Raw genomic sequence first — 18,187 nt, 5'->3', positions numbered from 1 at the left:
CACAGCTTCCCTTCGCTTTCTCGGACACGAAGGGGAATTTGGCATCGAGCAGAGCTGTAACAGCTTCCCTTCCTCTTTATGATCTTTTATTTCCAGATACTTTATTTAAAACAAAACAAACTTTTTTTTTAACAAATTAAAATTGCAGTTTAGCTGTGATGGGAGACAGTTTCTGGAGGACTCGGAAAGGAAACGGGTTCCTTTCTGATCGGCTGGGCCTACAACGAGCCATTTTGATAGAGTGGCTGGTTAGGCTGGGGCATTCTGGGAGTTGAAGTCCAACCCATCTTAAGCTCCCCACGGTTGAGAAACACGTGACTTAAAAAAAAAGAGGTTTTAAGCATCAGAATTCTCAACTTTTTATCTTTTAAAGGAGAAGCAAAGGAGCTAAGCTGGTCTTCCAACTTCCAGTCTCATGAAATATGGGGCCTGGCATGGCCTCATCCTGCCTTATCTGGCTGAGGAATTCTGGGAGTTGAAGTCCACCCATCTTCACCTCGCCAAGGTTGAGAGATGTTGACTTTGAGCCTCTTGCAATAGTCCCACCAAGGGCCTTTCAGCTTCAAAATAGAAGAAATACTTCTGCACAGCCGGCACTGCGGTCCACATTCATACCCTAGTCCAGGGCTCTTCAGACTTGGCCAGTTTAAGACTTATAGACTTCAACTCCCAGAATTCCTCCTCCAGTCATGTTAGCTCAGGAATTCTGGGAGTGGAAGTCCACAAGTCTTAAACTGGCCAAGTTTGAAGACCCAGGATCTATTCTATCTGTCTGTCTAAATATTCTCTCTCTGTCTATTCCACCTCTTTATGTATCTATTCCTTCTTTCTCTCTCCCTCCCTCTATCTATCTATTCTATCTATCTCTCTTTCCCTCTATTCTACCTCTCTTTATCTATTCCAGGGCTCTTCAGACTTGACAGCTTTTAAGCCTTGTGGACTTCAACTCCCAGAATTCCTCCTCCAGTCATGTTAGCTCAGGAATTCTGGGAGTGGGAAGTCGACAAGTCTTAAAGTTGCCAAGTTTGAAGACCCTTGGATCTATCTGTCTGTCTGTCTATTCTCTCTCTCTCTCTCTATTCCACATCTATCTATTCTATCTATATCTATTCTATCTTTCTCTCTCTCTCTCCCTCTATCTATCCTTTCTCTTTGTCTCTATCTATTCTACCTCTCTTTCTCTATCTATTCCAGGGCTCTTCAGACTTGACAGCTTGAAGTCTTGTGGACTTCAACTCCCAGAATTCCTCCTCCAGTCATGTTAGCTCAGGAATTCTGGGATTTGGAAGTCCACAAGTCTTAAGCTTGCCACGTTTAAAGACCGTTGCCAAAGTCTACGCCATTACTGAGGCAGGATTTAAACTAAGATCAGGTCAGCTGCTGCTCTTAACTGCCATTGGGCATGGGGCAGGGTTGAACTGTCATTCAACTATCCTTGTTTGTTTATTCCAGGTCAGGAACCGTATGTCTAGATGTAATTAATCAGACTTGGACAGCTCTCTACGGTGAGTTTTTTAAAACGAGAAAATTGTGGCTGATTTGTAAGATGTAGCAGAGAAGTGAGGGAGGTCAAAAAAGTTAAGATGGCAACCACAACAATGGGATTAAAAAAAAAAAAGATGACCTTTTTTTTTTCATGTGGCACACAAGGTGCAGTACCCTGTTTTCCCAAAAATACAACCTACCCTGAAAGTAAGCCCCTAGCTTGAGTTTTTACAGGTGTGTCCGATATAAGCCCTACCCCCAAAAAATAAGCCCTAATTAAGATCCCACCCACTCCAGAGTGGACAGGTAAATATGAAGCTAAGGTGGGGATAGGGGGTGGAGCTGCCCTACTACTTACCTTGGGACAGGTATAGCCAGACCTCACACACCCTGACACCTGCTTTGCTGGCCCATTTCTTCTGCAGCCGGCAAGGCTGGTCAGGCTCTCCTGAAGGCCTCTGTAGTTGATAACCAAGCTCTGGATCGATCCTGAAGGCTGCAGAGGCCTTCAGGAAAGCCTTGCCAGCCACAGAAGAAGAAATTCCTGACAGCGAAAAGAAGGCCGGGGTCGATGCGCGCGAGTGAGGTTAGTCAGTGTGGAGGACATCCCCCCAAAATAAGACCTGGTGGCTTTTTTGATGGCCAAAAAATATATATTAAAGACTGGGTCTTATTTTCGGGGAAACCTAGTCAAGAGCTGAGTTTGCATCGTTGTGGCTACTCCCCTCACAATAATCAAGGAAAACAACCTCCTAACCTTCCCTCTCCTGGGAATTCAAGGTGGGAAAGGGACACCGGAAGCCATTTTGTTTTCCAGGTCCTTTTTGTGGGTTTCTTCTTCCCCTCCTTTTTTTTTTTTTTTTAAAGTTGATCGCAGAATTAAATACAAGCACCAACAAAGAGGGAGAAAGTTGGAGAAAGAGAAGGGGAAAAAATGCCAAAAGAGGTTCAAAAAGCAAAGAGGGGGAAAAGAAGAAAAAAATATATGAAGTCAAATATTTGAAGGGAGTTACCGTAACCGCTGTGCGTTTCTGAATGTTTCGAGCCCTTTCTGGGCCCTCGGAACCAAACCGCCAAACTGTCAAAGAGCCTAAAGCTTCGTTTTTGTGTCGGCCTTTCCAGATCTCACCAATATATTTGAGTCGTTCCTGCCCCAGTTGTTGGCCTATCCCAACCCCATAGACCCCCTTAATGGTGACGCCGCAGCCATGTACCTTCACCGACCAGAAGAATACAAGCAGAAAATTAAAGGTAAGGACCCCTTTGGGGGAGGAAACACTGGCAGGTGGTCCTCGGTTTATGACCGAATTGCGGGTAGTCCTCGACTTACGACCTCAGCCGAGCCCCAGACCTCCGTCGCGACGCAAGGCAACGGGGGTGAGCTCGGCCCCATTTTTTTTTACGACTTAACGTTCTTGCCACGACCATTAAAGCAAATCGCTGCCAGTCGTTAAGCAAATTGCAGGGTCGTTAAATAGATAGATAGATAGATAGATAGATAGATAGATAGATAGATAGATAGATAGATAGATAGATAGATGATAGATAGATAGATAATATAGATAGATAGATAGATAGATAGATGGATGGATGGATGGATGAATACATAGATATAGATAAATAGGGATAGATAGATAGATAGATAGATAGATAGATAGATAGATAGATAGATAGATAGATAGATAGATAGATAGATAGATAGATAGATAGATAGATAGATAGATATAGATAGACAGATAGACAGACAGACAAATATAGGATAGATAATAGGATAGATAGATAGACAGACAGACAGACAGACAACAGAAAAAACAGAGAGAGAGAGAGGCCAAGATGGATGGGATGGATGGATGGATGGATAAGAGAGAGAGAGAGAGAGAGAGAGAGAAAAGAAAGAAGAAAGAAAAGAAAGAAAGAAAGAAAGAAAGAAAAAAAAGAGAAACAGAAAGAGAAAGAAAGAGGAAACAGAGAGAAGAGAGATGATTGATTGATTGATTGATTGATAGAGAGATGATAGCAATGGGTAGGTAGGTGGGTAGAAAGAAGACAGATGGATGGGTTGGTTGGTTAGGTAGGTAGGTAAAGAGAGATGACGGAGGGAGGGAGAGATGATAGAGGGAATAGATAAGAGATAGATAGAAGTTTAGATGGATGGATAGAGAGAGATATGATAGATACAGTTGATGTAGATAGAGATAGACAGACAGACCGACAGAGATATGGAAGGTAGGTAGGTAGATAAGTAGAGAGGACAGATACTTAGGGGGAGAGAGAGAAATTGAGAGGTGGATGATATAAAAAAGATGGATGGATTGATGTGTTTTTGATCTCGGACCGTTGGAGTTGATCGTTACCTCTGTTTGTTTCTTTTTTCCCCTCCCTCCCTCCCTCCCTCCCTCCAGAATACATTCAGAAATATGCAACGGAGGAAGCCCTCAAAGAGCAGGAAGAAGGCACCGGGGACAGTTCTTCGGAGAGCTCCATGTCTGACTTTTCAGAGGACGAGGCCCAAGATATGGAGTTGTAGTAGGAGCCGCGTCCTGCTTTTCGGAGAGACTGTGATTTCCTAACCATGCGCTGAGAAGCAGACTTATAACATTCATATTTAAACAAAGCAATTTTTTATTACTAAACAAGGTTTTTATGAATAATAGCATTCAGATATATATACATATATATATATCACCCTCTAGATCTTGATTTTTTTTTTTTTTTTTGGTCATTTCTCAGAGCCCGATCCCCACCCCCCGGAAAAAAAACAGGCATTGCGGTGCATTTTCGACATTCCACTTGGTAGCAATATGAACCTGGGTGCATGCTTGCATCTCTTCGTAATTCCATTTCAGCTGAGTTCAAACTCCCCTTCTCCTTCTCTTCCCTCCCCCCACTCCAAAAAAAAAAAAAATCTGCTGCTTTGCTCTGGAGAGAATCTGGATAATGCCCACCCCCCCCCCGCTTTTTTTTTTTTAAATTTTCTCTTCGTCTTTCAATTGTTTTTTCTTTTTTCCCTTCCTTTCTTTTTTTTCTAAGCCGAGCGTTCCAAAGACAGCGAAAAAACACCTTTGGATGCAAACGTGGAACAGCACTTGTGAGAATGTAAAAAAGTAGAAAAAAAAAAAAAAATTGGGGGGGGGACAGCGGAGGGAAAGGTGGGGGGATTTAAACGTGTGCGATTTAATCGATGGAAAAATGATAAGGCCATGAAGTCACAACAGCGCTTCTTCGTTTTCCAACTTGGCTGCCGGTTGATGATAATAACCCTTTTTCAGTGGGAGGTTTTTGTTTTGTTTTTCCATTCTTTTTTTTTCCGTGGTCTTTCAAAACACACACAAAAAAAAACCAACAAAGAGCCACCAATGGAATGCATGGAGTTTCTTGACGTGTCCGATTTTTTGTTTTTTTTTACGAAGCAGCTGTGATTCTTGAGTATATAATATGCTTTTTTCCCCCCCCCTCCTTTTTTTTTTTTTAAAAAAAAATATTTCCCTTAATGGACTTTCTGTCTGCTTAGACTGGTGATGGAGGTTGAGGAGGGGAATGGTTCTTTTTTTTTGGCCAGGGGGGGAGGAGAAAAGTTTGAAGGCCAGCGTGGAAAGTCTAAAAGGTAGCCGTTCTTTTTCCCTCTGGAGCCTTGGTCTTCTTCTCTTTGTCGAGGGAACGAGGAAGCCAGCCAGAATTTGTCCAAACTTGTGGTGAGGTGGTCTTTTTAACTCGGAGTACTTCGAACTCAATCCGTTCTGGTCCTCTTTATCCAAAGCACCAGCAGTAGGGAATTCTACACACGCTCAACTCACTCTCCTTCTCTTGACCACTTCTGCAAACACTGAACATCTGGAAGAGCTTTCTGCTCCAAGTGGATTTGACCGGAGGTTTCCAAACTTGGCAACTTGAAGACTTGTTGGACTTCCAACTCCCAGAATTCTCCAGCCAGCCGGGTCCGTTTCTTTTTTCTCTTAACCTCCTAAAGTAGAGAGAGAGAGTGTGCAGAGGAAGGGATTCCAAGAGAGCAAGCTATGCTTGCTGGAGAATTCTGGGAGTTGAAGTCCATAAGTCTTAAAAGTGGCCAAGTTTGGGGAAACCCCTGGATTTGACCAAAGTGCTCCGAGCTGTTGGGGGAAAAAATGACACTTGGTTGGTAATTTTCTCTCCTCGCCACCTCACGCTGCCGTCCCTCGCCTTTCCTTCTGCTCTCTGTTTTCGCCGCGCCCGCCGTGAGCTCGACGTTCTGAGAAAGTCCCACCATGTGTGGCAGGAACTTGCCGCTCCTTTTAAGGAAGGGGGAATTAATATCGAAGGGGGTGTCCGAGAGGTTCCAGATCTCTCTTTCCTTGACGGATTGGCTTCCTGAGGGCTCAGTACCGCCTTTCCCCTTTCGACGGGAAGGCGGAAAGAGCCTCAGATCCAGCAATGATGATGGTTGTCTATGGTTGATAGCAAGCATGTCCTCTTGAGATGGAGTTTGCACTCTGGCAAGCATGCCCCCTTGAGATGGATGTTGCTTCCTCTGGATTTCTAGAGATTTGGGATGGGGGGGACAGGATGTTGAGTGGAGATTTCAGGGGGGGTTGGTGCATCTTCTAGTAGCGTCATCACAACTTGGGTGAATCAAGAAGAAGGTTGACTTTCAAGAGAACTGCGTCCTTCCCTTCCCACCTTTCTACCTGTTCCTTCTTAAATGCCATTGGAGTTTGATGTTGGGGAGCTTGTCGGTGCGTAGGTCTGTGTGTGTGTGTGTGTGTCCAATCTTCCAACCACGATTCCTTCATTTCCTTCCTTCCCTCTTTCCTTCCTTCCTTTCTTCCTCGTGTGAAAAGATCTGTCAAGTAGACTTTGGAATCGGCACGGTGATATCGCGTCTCGTTTGGGCATAGAGCGAGGAAAAAACAACCCACAAACATTATTCATAGTTCTCTCTCTCTCTTTTTTTTTCTTTCTTCTCCCCGCCACCCTTGAAAATGTGGGGGGAAAGCAGTGGAATTGGATTGTGGTGAGCAGCTGAACTGATGCTGGAATAGGAGACCCTAGTTTTTTTTTTGTCGTTCTGGATCTTGATGAAAGATAAGGACGTTTCAAATCGGTGTTTCTCCATTTGGGCCGCTTTTAAGAGGGGCGGACATCAACTCCCAGAATCCCCCAGCCAGCAGAGCTGGCTGGGGAATTCTGGGAGTTGAAGTCCGCCCCTCTTAAAAGCGGCCCAAATGGAGAAACACCGATTTGGTTTACCTGTCCCTAACCTCTCCACCCTCCTGCAATTGCCACCCCATCCCCATCCTCCCCAGCCGGCGGTTGAGGAGTGCACGATGGGCTTGGTCTGCCTTAAATGTGCTGCTAAATTGGTTGACCTGTGCAATGACCTCTAGATATATTTTTTTTTTTGAGTGCCAAGCTATCTATCATGATAGGACTACCCACTTTTGAGCAAAACAAACCATTCTCCTCCCCCCAAGATTGTACATAATATAAAGATAGATAGATATATTAATACAGCTAGTGTTCTAATTTCCCTTTACGAGGGCAAAACTTCTTTCATTTTTTTCCCCCCTCGAAACAATAAAGTCTGATATTTTGATATTTTTGACCGCTCATAAATTAATATCCCCCCCTTTTTTTCCCCCCTGCGCCTTCTACCTCCGGGCCAAGCAAAACCACAATTCTGATTTTAATTAAGGAGCGAAAACTAACCACATTTCCAACGATGTCCCACGCCGGCACCAAATTTTGCCCCCTCCCCCCCACTTTGAAATTAGCCCGGCCAACTCTTTTGATTTGCAAAGGAAGGTGCTTCTGGAACATCTCCCTTGGACATTCGTGGCTGAGAATGAAGGTTGAACGTGATCCTTTCTGAAATGTAGTTGTTCAACGTAGGTATCACACACATCTACACACACACACACACCCCATTCCAAACTTTTCTGATGTCCCTTGACGTAGCGTTGAGTTGACCCTAGTGATTGCGGCGGGTCAAATGTGGGTGAGAAGAAGCTGGAAGTGGTGAGGGAACCCTTCCGAAGCTCTTCGCCGCTCTCCTTGCCACCTTTGATCGAGTTGCTACATTCTCCAGTTCCTTCTTTCTCTGGGTGGTTGAATCTCCACTCGACGTATGACCCACGGTCTTCGTTTGGCGATGCCATCATCCCAAACGGCCCACCGTCGGTGGAGCTGACGTCCCTCTTTCGGACGGCCCGTGGAGATACGACAATCCAGACTTTACGTTGGTGGAGCGAATCCCTCGGAACGCTTCCCACATCCCCTTCGAATGGCGTGACTGATTTTTCTCTGGAGGTCGCCAAACTTCCATCCCTCCTTTCGCCGTCTTCTCCGATCTATCTGTCGAGCAAACCTCGAGCCGCCCTGGACGTATCTTACACACTGACCAGACGACCCTTTGGGTCTCTTGGTCCCCTTTTCCTTCAGGTTGGAGGTTTTTGTTATGTCGCGGTTCGGAGCAGCGGTGGGTCCTTCTGAGAAGTTCAGTTTAAGTTCTCCTGGACGGTTGGTTAGTTGGTGTCTTTCGGAGCGAGGAGGAGACTTGGGCGAGACAGATGGAAAACATTTCAGTTTTGGGTGTCCTAAACGCTGGCGTCCAAAAGCTCAGATTCGGGAACGAAAGGGCAGTCACCGCACCGTTGCACCTTCCGCTTTGGGATCTGGGACGTCGCCTTGCATGCATGTTGGGAGTAGGGAGGAGGTGGGCGTGCCACCCTTAAGAATTGCCAGGATGATGATGGTGATTATTATTATTATTTTAAAAGTTTTTGCTTAATTTCCCGGAGTGTATTTGGTACATTGTGTGAATACTTGAAGAGGTCAAAACGGGATGTCCGGCCCTCCCCTTGGCTGCCCCAATTCTCCTCTGCCCCCCCCCTCCCCTTCTTCCCTACCTACTTGGCATTGCGATGATGCTGTTGGCGGCGGCGTTGAGAGGGGTTTGGGTGGGTAGGTGGGCAGAAACACACCCCACACCCCCGTGGCGAATGCCTCTTCTAAGGATTATAACCTCTCAGAATAGTTGTGTATAATTAAAGAAACTGTAAACTTTTTAAAAAATAAAATATGTATATACCTTGGCCCCCGTTGGACTGCTAGTAATTACTGCGAGCCGGGAATAAAACCCAGAGCACTTTTCTGTATTTTTATTTTATTTTATTTTATTTTAAAAGGGGGTTGAAGGTCTGGAATGCAGGGAGTCCTCGGTTTATAACGGTTTGCTCTGCGACCATGGTCCTGAAAAAAAAAGAGAGACTTATGACGGGTCCTCGCTTACTGACTGTTGGCTCATCCTAATGGTCACAGAATCAAAAATCTGGGGGTGTATAGTAACCAACACACATCTACCATGGTTGGGACAGGGTCACGTGATCGGGGTTGGACTAGAAGACCTCCAAGGTCCCTTCCGGCTCAACATTTGTGACCTTCCCATCTGATTTCTGATAAGCACTGTTAATGGGGGGAAGCTGGGTTTGTTTAACGACCGCGTGACTCCCTTAACAACCGGGGCAAAACGAGCATTAACACACGGGAGGAGTCAATGAACAGCTGCTTCGCTTAACTGTGGAAATCCCGGTTCCGATTCTGGTCGTAAGTGGAGGACTGCCGTTTTCCTAAAACACACATGTACAAGCACGTCTACACCGGATTTACTAGCAGCTCCCACCGTGGTTCAGTTTTTGAGACGTGGGTGTATTTTGGGGGGGGTTCTTGATCGGTGGGCTTCGTGCATTGCCAAAAAGCAGGTGTAAGAATACCTTTTCTGCAGCCTTAATACCATTTTTGGCACACACAAAAAATTAAAATATTAGAAGCCACCCAGGCCTGCAAGAGAGGAGCTGACTTTCCATTCGAAGCAGGCAGAACTAAATAAACACGACTTATGAGAAAGAAACCTTTGGCTGTGAAAACAGGCTTAAAAAGATCTCGGGGAGGCTTAACAAGCCAGCTTTCTGCAGAAAAATAACAAAACCAGGTCAAAATGGATTTCAACAGTCCTCTTAAAGGTAGCAGTAATCCATAGATAGCCCGCCCCCCCAAATTCTGGGATTATGCAAGTTATGAGCTTTAATGCAATTCATTTGGGGTGGTTGTTTTTTTAACCTTAAATCGGTTGTGTGGACAGCCGATTGCTTTCATCAAAACACAAAACAAGCTAAGAAAAATTCTTTTCTAGAGAAAAGAAGGACTAAGAAAGGACATGATAGGAAGTCCTCCAATATTTGAGGGGCTGCCCCAAAGAAAGGGGGGGGTGTCAACCTATTCTCCAAAGCCCCAGAAGGCAGGACAAGAAACAAGGGATGGAAACTCATCAAGGAGAGAAGCAACCTGGAACTAAGGAGGAATTTCCTGACTGTGAGAACAATTAAATCTGTGGAACTGCTTGCCACCAGAAGTTGTGGGTTCTCCATCACTGGAGGTTTTTAAGAAGAGGCTGGACAGTCACTTGTCTGAGATGGTATAGGGCTTCCCTGCCTGAGCAGGGGGTTGGACTAGAAGACCTCCAAGGTCCCTTCCAGCCCTAGGTCTCTGTGATTGTATAAGATAAGAGATAGACGGATGGATGGACAGATGGAGAGAGAGAGAGGTAGGTGATAGATATTGGGTCGGTCGGTGGATAGATGATAGATTGATTGATTGATAGAGGATAGATAATATAGTTATAGGATAGATAGATAGATAGATAGATAGATAGATAGAGGATAGATAATATAGATATAGGATAGATAGATAGATAGATAGATAGATAGATAGATAGATAGAGGATAGATAATATAGATATAGGATAGATAGATAGATAGATGATAGATAGATAGAGGATAGATAATATAGATATAGGATAGATAGATAGATAGATAGATGATAGATAGATAGAGGATAGATAATATAGATATAGGATAGATAGATAGATAGATAGATAGATAGATGATAGATAGATAGATAGATAGATGATAGATAATAGATATAGGATAGAGAGATAGAGAGATAGAGGATAGATAATACAGATATAGGATAGAGAGATAGATAGATTAGAGATACTAATAGATAAGATAGATAGATAGATAGATAGATAGATAGATAGATAGATAGATAGATAGATGATAGATAGATAGATAGATAGATAGATAGATGATAGATAGATAGATAGATAGATAGATAGATAGATAGATAGATTAGAGATACTATAGATAGATAGATAGATAGATAGATAGATAGATAGATAGATAGATAGATAGATAGATAGATATAGGATAGAGAGATAGAGATAGATAGATAGAGATAGATAATATAGATATAGATAGAGAGATAGAGAGAGAGAGAGGATAGATAATATAGATATAGGATAGAGATAGATAGATTAGAGATACAGATAGATAGATAGATAGATAGATAGATAGATAGATAGATAGATAGATAGATAGATAGATAGATAGATTAGAGATACTATAGATAGATAGATAGATAGATAGATAGATAGATAGATAGATAGAGGATAGATAATATAGATATAGGATAGAGAGATAGATAGATAGATAGATAGATAGATAGATAGATAGATAGAGGATAGATAATATAGATATAGATAGATAGAGGATAGATAATATAGATATAGGATAGAGAGATAGATAGATAGATAGATATAGATAATATAGATATAGGATAGAGAGATAGATAGATAGATAGATTAGAGATACTAAGATAGATAGATAGATAGATAGATAGATAGATAGATAGATGATAGATAGATTAGAGATACTATAGATAGATAGATAGATAGATAGATAGATAGATAGATAGATAGATAGATAGATAGATAGAGGATAGATAGAGGATAGATAATATAGATAGAGGATAGATAGATAGATAGATAGATAGATAGATAGATAGATAGATAGATAGATAGATAGATAGATAGATAGATAGATAGATAGAGATAGATACAATAGATGGAGAGATAGATATGATAATTGGAGACAGAAAGACAGGATGGATGGATAGATAGAAACGGACAGACAGGCGTAGGTGAGAGAGAAAGAGTGATACATTAAACAGATAGATGGATAAACGGAACAGCTTGCCTCCAGAAGTTACGGGGGTTCCATCCCTGAAGATTTTCAACAAAAGGCTGGGCAGCCACTTGTCTGGAATAGTCTTGGGTCTTCTGCTTGAGCAGGGGGTTGGACTAGGAGACCTCCCAAGGTCCCTCCCAGCTCTATTCTGATTGATTTTATGCAAGGTGGGCAGACCACAAGGGTTGTCCGTCTTTGGGAGAAGCTGCACCCACCCACATTGAAATCCTGAGCGTTGGTACTTGGGTTGACCGCCTCCTCCTTGTGGCTGCCCCTCAAATCCTGGAACACGCTACGAGTGGCGTCGTTATTTCGAACGGTCATTCAATGAATGGCGGTGAATACATTGAAATTACAAGCCCGGCTGGATTGTGGAGTCCAGCAAGGTTGGTTAAAAGCAAACGCCAATTTCTCCAGTCCATTAATGCCAGCAATATTCTGACTGGTCGACAGGTGGCATGCACGGAGCATAAATCAAGAATGATCTGGTAGCCAGCATCCTCTTTTCTGGCTAACCCAGGTTATTCAGAGGCTTCCAAGACTCAATCCGAATAGAGCTGGAAGGGACCTCAGAGGTCGTCTAGTCCAACCCCCTGATCAAACGGGAGACCTTATAATCATTTCAGAACAAAAATGGTTGTTCAATCTCTTCTTTAAAAACTTCCCGTGTTGGTGCACTCACAATTTCTGGAGGCAAGCAGTTTTCACTGATTTGAGATGAAAGAATAACAGATTAAGACTTGGAAGGGACCTTAGAGATCATCTAGTCCAACCCCCTGCTCAAGCAGGAGACGTGATACCATTTCAAAACAATTGGTTGTCCAGTCACTTCCTAAAAAAAAACTCCAGTGATGAAGAAGCCACAACTTCTGGTGGCAAGGAGTTCCACTGGTTAGTTTCTCTTTAGTTCCAGGTTGCTTCTCCCCTGGATTAGTTTCCATTTGTTGCTTCTTGTCCTGCTTTCAGGTGCTTTGGAAAAACAGGTTGACCCCCTTCTTCTTTGGGGCAGCCCCTCAAGTATTGGAGGACTTCTATCGTCCTTGTTTTCATTAAACTGGACATGCTCAATTCCTGCAACCGTTCTTCCTACGTGTTTTAGTCTCCAGGCCTTTAATCATCTTCCTTGCTCTGCTCTGCCCTTTTTCCAAAGTCTCAATATCTTTTTTTTTTTCCTAATGTGGGGACCAAAACTGGATTCCAGGTGTGTCCTTACTCACTAAGACTTTATAATGTAGCTCAGCTTTTGTGACTGCAGCTCAAACTCAAAAGTGGTCGGATGAATTGGAAGCAACCACAAAATATCTATCAGGAAATGTTCCCTACAAAAAAAACTAATTCATAAATAAAAGTCAGAGGTTTGGCAGAGTTTCTTTCAACCGAGCACTTTTTATTCCAAAACTCAATTTTTGCAAACAGCAGGCTTAAGTCATTAAAAAACAGAAGAGGGCAGGGGTCGGCAACCTTTTGGACCTCAGGGACCACCAAACTCATCATTTTAAATCCCGCAGACCAGAGACCCTGGGAAAATCCCCCCAAAAAGGCTGCAGGAAAATCCCCCACCCCGTTTTCCTACCAATCAATCGTTCTTTATTTGGGATCGCAGGATACCGTCTCCAGCTTCGTTCTCAGGGGGAGAGAGAGAGACTTTTGGCTTAATGCAAGGAAAGCAGCAGAAGCTGCAGAAGCCTTTCTTTCTCTCCCCCAAACCCCACCAGAAATGAGTCTTTGCAGCCTCTTGGAGCAGGAGGCCTTGCAGGATCTCAAAGACTCATTTTGGTGGAGTTTGGGGGAGAGAAAGAAAGATTTTGGCTGCTTTCCTTGCGTGCAGCCAAAAGCAGAAGAAGAAAGTAGCAGAAAGAAGCAGCCCATTGGCCAGGCCAGGTACGTGGGGCACATGGGGCAAGTCCTCCCCCTCCACCCTTTCCCCTCTCCCCTCACTACCTCGTGATGTTCGCAATGCAAGCGACACAAGCCTTGTGTTCCCGCACAACCTGGATTAATTGCTTTGGGGGTGACATTTCTCTGCGGACCACCAAAATTTTCTCACGCACCACCAGTGATCCCCGGTCCACTGGTTGGCGACCACTGGAATGGGGGGCCAGAAATAATACAGGTAAGTCTTCGAATTTTATGCTGCTAAGTGAGAAATTTGTAATTTGTAGTTTGCTTAGTGACCGTTCAAAGTTACAACAGCACTGGGAAAAAAAAGGGGGACTTTTTAGGGACCGGTTTTCACACACATAACCATTGCAGCATCCCCCAATGGTCACGTGATTTACATTCAGAAGCTCGGCAACTGACTCAACATTTATGATGGTTTGCAGTGTCCCAGGTCACCTGATCCCCTTTTGTGACCTTCTGATGAGCGAAGTCAATGGAGAAAGCCGGATTCACTTCACGATAGTGTGAGTGATTTAAGGCCTGCAGCGAGGAAAGTTGTTAAAATGGGGCAAAACTCCCTGAACAAATTTCTCACTTAGCAGCATAAACGTTGGGTTCAGTTGTGGTCATAAAGCTGAGGACTAGTTGTGGTGCAATTACAGGGCTGATTTTTGCACCACAACCCCCAGCATTAAATTGTGCAATTTAATCTCCAATTTTTGTTCATTTATTTTATTTTATTTTATTTTATTGTCATTGCACCTGGTACAACGAAATTAGATACCATCTTCAGTGTACAATTGATGACTATGAAAACAAACACAAACACGCATCCTTCACATTCTATATAATTGAATTGAAAACCCCCAATATTGCATTAATATTGTACCATACAGTAGAATCCAATAGAGTTACTGCCCTGGGATAGAAGCTGCTTTTCAGCCTATTTGTCCTTGTTTTTATTTTATTTTACTTTATTGTCATTTTCACCTCGTACAACGAAATCAAACACCATCTTCAGTGCACATCATGACCATGTAAACAAACACAGACATCCTTCACATTCTATATATTGAATTGAAAACCCCTGATATTGCATTCATATTGCACTATACGGTATAATTCAATAGAGTTGGGATAGAAGCTGTTTTTCAACCTATTTGTCCTTGTTTTTATTATTATCCTGTACCGGCTTCCAGATGGTAATAGTTCAAAAAAAAAAAAAAAGGATGAGATGGATCTTTGAGAATGTTTTGAACTTTCTTAAGGCAGCGGGAGCTATAAAGCTCTTCCAAAGAGGGGAGAAGGCAACCCAGGATCTTCTGGGTAATGATGTTAACCCTCTGGAGTGCTGCCCTATCTGCCCCTGTGCAATTGGCAAACCCTACAGAGGTGCAGTAAGTTAAGATACTCTCTCTGGTGCAGCGGTAGAAGGTCACCAGCAGTTTTCCATGTGGTTGTTGTTTCCTGAGAAGTCTCAGTTAGTCTAATCTCTGCTGGGTCCTTTTGACCAGGGCTGCAATGTGGGCACCCCAGGTCAGGTCCTCTTTTAGGGTAACAACCAGAAACTTAAAACTGGCCACTTGCTCCACTTGGTCTCCATTGAGAAGCAAGGGCTGGAGATCTGATCTGTTCCTTCTATATAGTCCACTATAAGCTCCTTGGTCTTATTGATGTGGAGGACCAAGTTATTGTCTCCACACCATGAAAGCAACCATTGGTCCACCTCATCTCGTTTGTTTGTTTATATATTTCAATTTTTTTGTAAAAAAGTTTTTAATTTTTTATATTTCAAAAACATCTCTTTTAGTGAGGAGGAGGAGGAGGAGGAGGAGGAGGAGGAGGAGGATAACTCTTGGGGGTCACTGAGCTTGGTGGTTTTCTTGCAGACATTTCATGACCCAACTAGGTAACATCATCAGTGCTAGAAGGGAGTGGGGTTTGTGGAGAGGAGGAGGGGGCAGAGAAGAAGGAAGATAACAAGGAAAGAGAAGAAAGGAGGAAGAAGGAGGAAAAAAAGGAAGGAGGAGAAGGAGGAAGATAACAAGGAAAAAGAAGAAAGGAGGAAGAAGGAGGAAAAAAAGGAAGGAGGAGAAGGAGGAAGATAACAAGGAAAGAGAAGAAAGGAGGAAGAAGGAGGGAAAAAAGAAGGAGGAGAAGGAGGAAGATAACAAGGAAAGAGAAGAAAGGAGGAAGAAGGGGGAAAAAAGGAAGGAGGAGAAGGAGAAGGAAGAATAAGGAGAAGAAGGAGGAAAAAGGAAGGAGGGAAGGAGAAGAAGAATAAGGAAGAAAGGAAGGGAAGAAGAAAGGAGAAGGAGGAAGGAGGAAGCAGAGAAGGAAAGAGAAGGAAGAAGGAAGGAGGTTTTTAAGGAGAAGTCTGGACAGCCTTTTCTCCAGAATTGTACAGGGTCTCCTGCTTGAGCCGGGGGTTGGACTAGGGGACCTCTAAAGTCCCTTCCAACTCTGTCCCTCTGTAATTCTGAGCAAGTCCTGGTGCCTTTGTAAATTTACCCACTGCATTTCCTAAGGCAAGATTAATCCTCTTTTCCTTCCGGGATATTTTTGCGATTTCCCAAGCTGGCTAAAAGGTTAAGATTTCCTGGAGATCTTGGAGGGGGGGCGGGGGGTGTTAATGTCAAGATCAGATCAGCTGAGCCTCTATGGGACCTCTATAGAATAGAATAGAAAATAGGAAGAGAATAGGAAGAGAATAGAAATAAAACTAGAATAGAACAGAATAAAGAAGAGAATAGAATAGAAAATAGGAAGAGAGAATAGAATAGAATAGAATATAGGAAGAGAAGAGAATTGAAAAAAATGAGAATAGAATAGAATAGAAATAGAATAGAAATAAAGCTAGAATAGAATAGAATATAGAATAGAATAGGATAGGATAAGGATAGGATAAGAATAGAATAGAATAGAATAGAATAGAATAGAATAGAATAGAATAGAATAGAATAGAATAGAATAGAATAGAATAACGGAATGGAATGGTGAATAAAGAAGAGAAGGAAAGGAAAGGGAAGAGAAGAGAAGAGAAGAGAAGAGAGAAGAGAAAAGAAAAAAATGAGAATAGAGTAGAATAGAAAAGAAATAAAACTAGAATAGAATAGAATACAGAATAAAATACAGAAATGGAATGGAATGGAATGGAATGGAATGGAATGGAATAGAATAGAATAGAATAGAATAGAATAGAATAGAATAGAATAGAATAGAATAGAATAGAATAGAATAGAATAGAATTTTTTTATTGGCCAAGTGTGATTGGACACACAAGGAAATTTGTCTTTGGTGCAGAAACTCTCAGTGCACATAAAAATAAAAAATAAAATACATTCATCCAGAATCCTAAGATACAACTCTTAGTGATATTCATAGGTTACTAATATGCAATCAAATCATACTAGGAAAACAAATAAAACAATATAAATCATAGAGATACAAGCAACACGGTTATAGTCCTAAGTGGGAAGAAATAGGTACTAGGAAGGATGTGTGAAGAATAGTAACACAGTCTTTTACTAAGTATTTTATTTTATTTTATTATTTATTTTATTTTATTATATTTTATTTTATTTTATTTTATTTTATTATTATTTTATTTTATTTTATTTTTTTATTTTATTTTATTTTATTTTATTATTTTATTTTATTTTATTTTGTCAATTGCTTACAAGATAACAGGTATAAGTATATACATAGTTATGAATACATTAAATGGATTCAATAAGAAAAAAAGAAACAATAGGACAGGGACGGTAGGCACGTTGGTGCGCTTATGCACGCCCCCTACAGACCTCTTAGGAAAGGGGTGAGGTCAATAGTAGACAGTCTAAGGTTAAAGTTTTTGGGGTTTGGGGAAGAAACCACAGAGTCAGGTAGAGGATTCCAGACATTGACCGCTCTGTTATTGCTGAAGTCGTATTTCCTGCAATCAGTTGGACAGTAATCCGTTGCAAGTAGTTAGACAGGGTTGTGGGAAAAGGTGCCAATTAGTCTTCTGCAAAAAACGACAGCCGTGTGCTGTGTGCTGTGTGTGTGTGTGCTGTGTGTGTGTGTGTGCGGGCACACGGGGTGCTTGATAAGAGATTGACCTGGTTCCTTGCTCAATCCGGCGTCCTAATGACGAGCAGCAGGTGGTCTGGAAGTGGCTTATGGGGACTTAGGGAGGTGGGGTCAGGTGAAGCCACCCGGGGGGGTCATCGAGAGGAGAGGACAGTGACTTGAAATGGGGCCACATACAGGTAGTCCTCGACTTACGACCGCAACGGAGCCCGAAGCGCTGATAGGTGGATTTTTGCTCCGTTTAACGACCTTTCTTGCTACGGTCGCTAAGTGAATCGCTGCAGTTGTTAAGTGAGTCACACGGTTGGTAAGTGAATCTGGCTCCCCCGTTGACTTTGCTAGTCAGAAGGTCGCCAAAGGGGGAGCGATCACGTGACACCCCCCTCCCCCGGGGACCCTGCAACTGTCATAAATGTGAGTCAGGGCAACGGTCGTTAAGTGTGAAAAATGGTCCTAAGTCGCTTTTTCCCCAATGCTTTTGTAACAGTCACTAAACGAACTGTTATAAGTTGAGGACCAAGGAGGAATTTTCTGACAGTGAGAACAATTCACCAGTGGAACTCATTTCCACCAGACGTTGTGGGAGCTTCATCACTGGAGCTGTTTAAGAAGAGACTGGGCAGCCATTTGTCTGGAATGGTCTAGGGTCTCCTGCCTGAGCAGGGGGTTGGACTAGAAGACCTCTAAGGTCC

The 18,187-nt window shown here is 42.7% G+C and overlaps 1 protein-coding gene across 1 annotated transcript in view; it reads left to right on the top strand.

The window, feature by feature from the left end:
• The window catches only part of UBE2H (ubiquitin conjugating enzyme E2 H), a 63,289-nt gene extending 59,112 nt beyond the window's left edge, over positions 1-4,177 (top strand). Inside the window, exons 5-7 of the mRNA XM_087968955.1 lie at positions 1,453-1,505; positions 2,608-2,736; positions 3,888-4,177. Of these exons, the coding sequence (XP_087825081.1) occupies positions 1,453-1,505; positions 2,608-2,736; positions 3,888-4,012 (307 nt within the window). The 3' untranslated portion in view covers positions 4,013-4,177. The remainder of the gene's footprint in view (positions 1-1,452; positions 1,506-2,607; positions 2,737-3,887) is intronic.
• Positions 4,178-18,187: the final 14,010 nt, after the last annotated feature.

This window comes from Notechis scutatus, chromosome 6, assembly GCF_049901735.1.
Source record: "Notechis scutatus isolate UNSWTSFEM ecotype Mainland chromosome 6, rNotScu1.2, whole genome shotgun sequence".
In the NCBI taxonomy this organism is placed as follows: domain Eukaryota; kingdom Metazoa; phylum Chordata; class Lepidosauria; order Squamata; family Elapidae; genus Notechis; species Notechis scutatus.
The sequence above is the reverse complement of the archived record's forward strand: the minus strand, read 5'-3'. Positions and strand labels throughout refer to the sequence as shown.